The sequence below is a fragment of the Phoca vitulina genome, unplaced genomic scaffold (assembly GCF_004348235.1).
Source record: "Phoca vitulina isolate PV1807 unplaced genomic scaffold, GSC_HSeal_1.0 scaffold2762, whole genome shotgun sequence".
Classification (NCBI taxonomy): Eukaryota; Metazoa; Chordata; class Mammalia; order Carnivora; family Phocidae; genus Phoca; species Phoca vitulina.
In genome coordinates, this window is record NW_022592448.1 from 1 (window position 1) to 3,512 (window position 3,512).

The following is a 3,512-nucleotide window of genomic DNA, read 5'->3' on the forward strand; positions in this document are numbered from 1 at the left end:
CCTTCAGCTGCATGTCGGCCTGCGGGCCCCGGCCCGGCCGCTGCTGCATCACGGCCGCCCCCTACCGCGGCGTCTCCTGCTACCGCGGCCTCACCGGGGGCTTCGGCAGCCACAGCGTCTGCGGCGGCTTCCGCGCCGGCTCCTGCGGCCGCAGCTTTGGCTACCGCTCCGGCGGCGTGTGCGGGCCCAGCCCGCCCTGCATCACCAGCGTGTCGGTCAACGAGAGCCTCCTCACGCCCCTCAACCTGGAGATCGACCCCAATGCGCAGTGCGTGAAGCACGAGGAGAAGGAGCAGATCAAGTGCCTCAACAGCAGGTTCGCTGCCTTCATCGACAAGGTGGGTGTCCTTGATCACACACTTCCTGAGCCCTCGGTTCCTGGGCTAGGCATTGAAGAGAGGAGATGTGGTCCAGGGGAGCTCCCAGTCTGATGCAGGACGTGGACACACACCCAGGGCACTCGTGGACCAAAGACATGAGCATAGAGAGCAGAGGCTCCTGATTTGATAGTGTCGCTATCACAGGCAACCTCCGTCCAGGCAGGCAGGTCCCCACAGAGAAACAAGGACAGGCTCGGAACTGGCATGCCAGAGCAAGAGGGCAGTCCATGCATGCAGACACAAGGATGCACATAAGAAATAGGAAGAGGACCACAGGGCCATCCTATGGGTGGGTGTCCTAGACCACAGCCTTCCTGTACCCCGCCCACGCTCAGGACCTAGGCTGGGCACCAGGTCAGAGGCAAAATAGAGACCTCTAGCTGGCCCCAAACCACATGCCGCCTGGACTCACCAGGTCTGGATAAGTCAATGTCCCTGAGAGCAGGGACTGACCTTTCCCAACCCTGGCTCCCATCCCTAAATTGGAAACTCCAGACACAGATGACAGTCAGGAAAGCCAGAAGTCACCTTGTGTCCCACTGCCCCTCTCTGCCAAATCTCTGCTGAGCTACAGGCTTGGGAGGTTACCCTAAAGCAATCAGCCCCACCCCAAACTGGTTTTGGGACACCAGGAGCCATCTGACGCCCTCCTCATACCCTGAACGCAGGTGCGCTTCCTGGAGCAGCAGAACAAGCTGCTGGAGACCAAGTGGCAGTTCTACCAGAACCGCAAGTGCTGCGAGAGCAACCTGGAGCCCCTGTTCGAGGGCTACATCGAGACCCTGAGGAGGGAGGCCGAGTGCGCGGAGGCCGACAGCGGGAGGCTGGCCTCGGAGCTCAACCACGTGCAGGAGGTGCTGGAGGGCTACAAGAAGAAGTGAGTGCGGCCGGGCGTGACGCTGGGCACAGGAAATGGACTTGACTTGGAGCCCATTGGATTAGACTTGAGAGGAATTTCCCAGAAGGGCAAGAGGCCATGCAGGCCGGGGCGGGGGTGCCGTGTGCAGTAGGATCTTCTCATCTGTGCCACTGGTGCCCAGTGGCCTGCCTGAGCACAAGCCTGGGACTCCCCCAGCACACATATCTCTCCTACTTTGGCCTTCTCTTCTCGGAGGCTGTCCCCTGGGCCCGGTGGGCGGGGAGAGGGGACTTCTGCTGGCTTCAGGCCTTCTCCCGCTGACCTCTCAGTTCCCACCTGTAGCACCTTGGGGTGATGGGTTCTGGGGCTCTGGGTGACCCACTGCCCAGGGTGCTGAGTGCTGATTGTTGATGGGTGGCATAGGCCCCCAGCCTGAGCTAGGATGGACACCCAGGGGAGGGGGCGTTGCTCTGCAATCCTAGCCCAGGGCTGCGTGCTGTGTCCTTATTTTCTTCCTGAGGGGACCTCACAGCAGCTTTGGGAATGGGGCTGTGAGGTCCCGGAACGTAGGCTCTCCTGACCCCTCAATTCAAAGTGGGGAGAGAATCCCAGACACGTTCCAGATCCAGCCAGAAAGAAAGGATCCAGCAGAGCTGCCAGGGTCCCGGCTGCTGGGATGTTCCTAATATTGCCCCCTTCACTGATATGAAGTGGCAGCGGCCTCTGGAGAGACCTGCCCTTCCCTGACCTCCCTCTCTGCCCTCTTCTGCCTCAGGTATGAGGAGGAAGTTTCTCTGAGAGCAACAGCTGAGAATGAATTTGTGGCTCTGAAGAAGGTGAGTAATGTGGGATCGGAAGCACAGACATCAGGGATCCTGGAATGACAGACTCTTCCTGGGGAGACCCAGAGGGTCTCAACCTCAGTGTGGGGTACATGACCTGGCCACATCGAGATGGGAAATCCCAGAAATCAGGTCATGAAAGGCTCATTCAGGTCACTGATGAAGGGTGATAACCTTGCAGTGTCCACTAACACCCTGCCCTGGGGCAGGTGGATGGCTGGGCTGACCTCTGGATGTCCTGCTCTGCTTCGGAAATGGTGGTCTCCGGCGGGGGTCCCAGGGAGGCAGAGCAACTGCAGGCTCTCTATGGAGGGACAATATCCTGTCTAACGTTGTGCGAAGTCTGACAAAAAGGAGGGGTGCAGCCACAGGGTGTGGGGAGGATGGAGCAGAATCGGGAGTGGCCAGGTGGAGTCTGGGAGGACTGCCGGGGGGACCGGGGAGGGGTCGAGGTGGCCAAGCAGGGAGTCTGTCTGATGGGCTTCTTGGATTAAGGAGGCTACAAAGGAGAGCTGGAATCATAAGAGGAGTGCGAGGCTGGTGGCCCATCTCCAGGCACAAAGGGGTTTTTTCCCAGAAGAGCAGGAGGTTGTGAAGCCCATCCTGGGCAGGCCAGAAGAGATGGAGATGGGATGGGAATAGGAACACTGGGAATCCTTTCCCCTGGCCTCCAAGGATGGGGGAGAAGGGAGAGGAGCTTGGGGTGATGACCACCACGGGTCCTCTTCGCTCAAAGACACCCCACTTTTCCAGGATGTGGACTGCGCCTACCTCCGCAAGTCAGACCTGGAGGCCAACGCGGAGGCCCTGACTGAGGAGATCGACTTCCTGCGGCGCCTGTATGAGGAGGTGAGGGGCCATGGTACAGGCAGAAAACTGGCAGCCAGCCTGGAAGAGGGGGCTTTGGCCTAGGACTGGAGTTGGCCAGGGATTTGGGCTGGGGCTGCAATCCATGAGGCTGTCATGTGAGCAGAGCCTGGAGACCAGGGAAGGGCTGAGAAGATTGGGTCCACGCTGTGGTGGATGAGGCTGGGGTGTAAACAAGATCCTTCCATCCTCCCACCCCCCACCGTCTGCAGGAGATCCGTGTTCTCAATGCCCACATCTCAGACACCTCGGTCATCGTCAAGATGGACAACAGCCGGGACCTGAACATGGACTGCATTGTGGCCGAGATCAAGGCTCAGTACGACGACATCGCCAGCCGCAGCCGGGCTGAGGCCGAGTCCTGGTACCGCAGCAAGGTGAGGGGCGGAGGACACCTGCCTCCTAGACATGGCAGTGGCAGGGAATCCAGGTATATAATAACAAGGTTTCTTTTGTCTGGGGATTCCGATCCCTTGGATGGTAACAGAAGGGCAGACAGCTCTCAGGTTATAGTGGCTGGGCAGGGCTGCCACGTATGGTTGCACAGGCTGAGCACTGTACAAC

The 3,512-nt window shown here is 59.6% G+C and overlaps 1 protein-coding gene across 1 annotated transcript; it reads left to right on the top strand.

Annotated features, from left to right (window-relative positions):
• Positions 1-8: 8 nt before the first annotated feature.
• LOC116629755 (keratin, type II cuticular Hb6) lies at positions 9-3,325 on the top strand (the record flags this gene model as incomplete). Its single annotated transcript, XM_032399983.1, has 5 exons — positions 9-338; positions 1,049-1,257; positions 2,015-2,075; positions 2,835-2,930; positions 3,161-3,325. Coding segments are annotated over 5 exons (861 nt in total), but the record flags the coding sequence as incomplete, so codon positions are not given.
• Between the last annotated feature and the right edge of the window lie 187 nt (positions 3,326-3,512).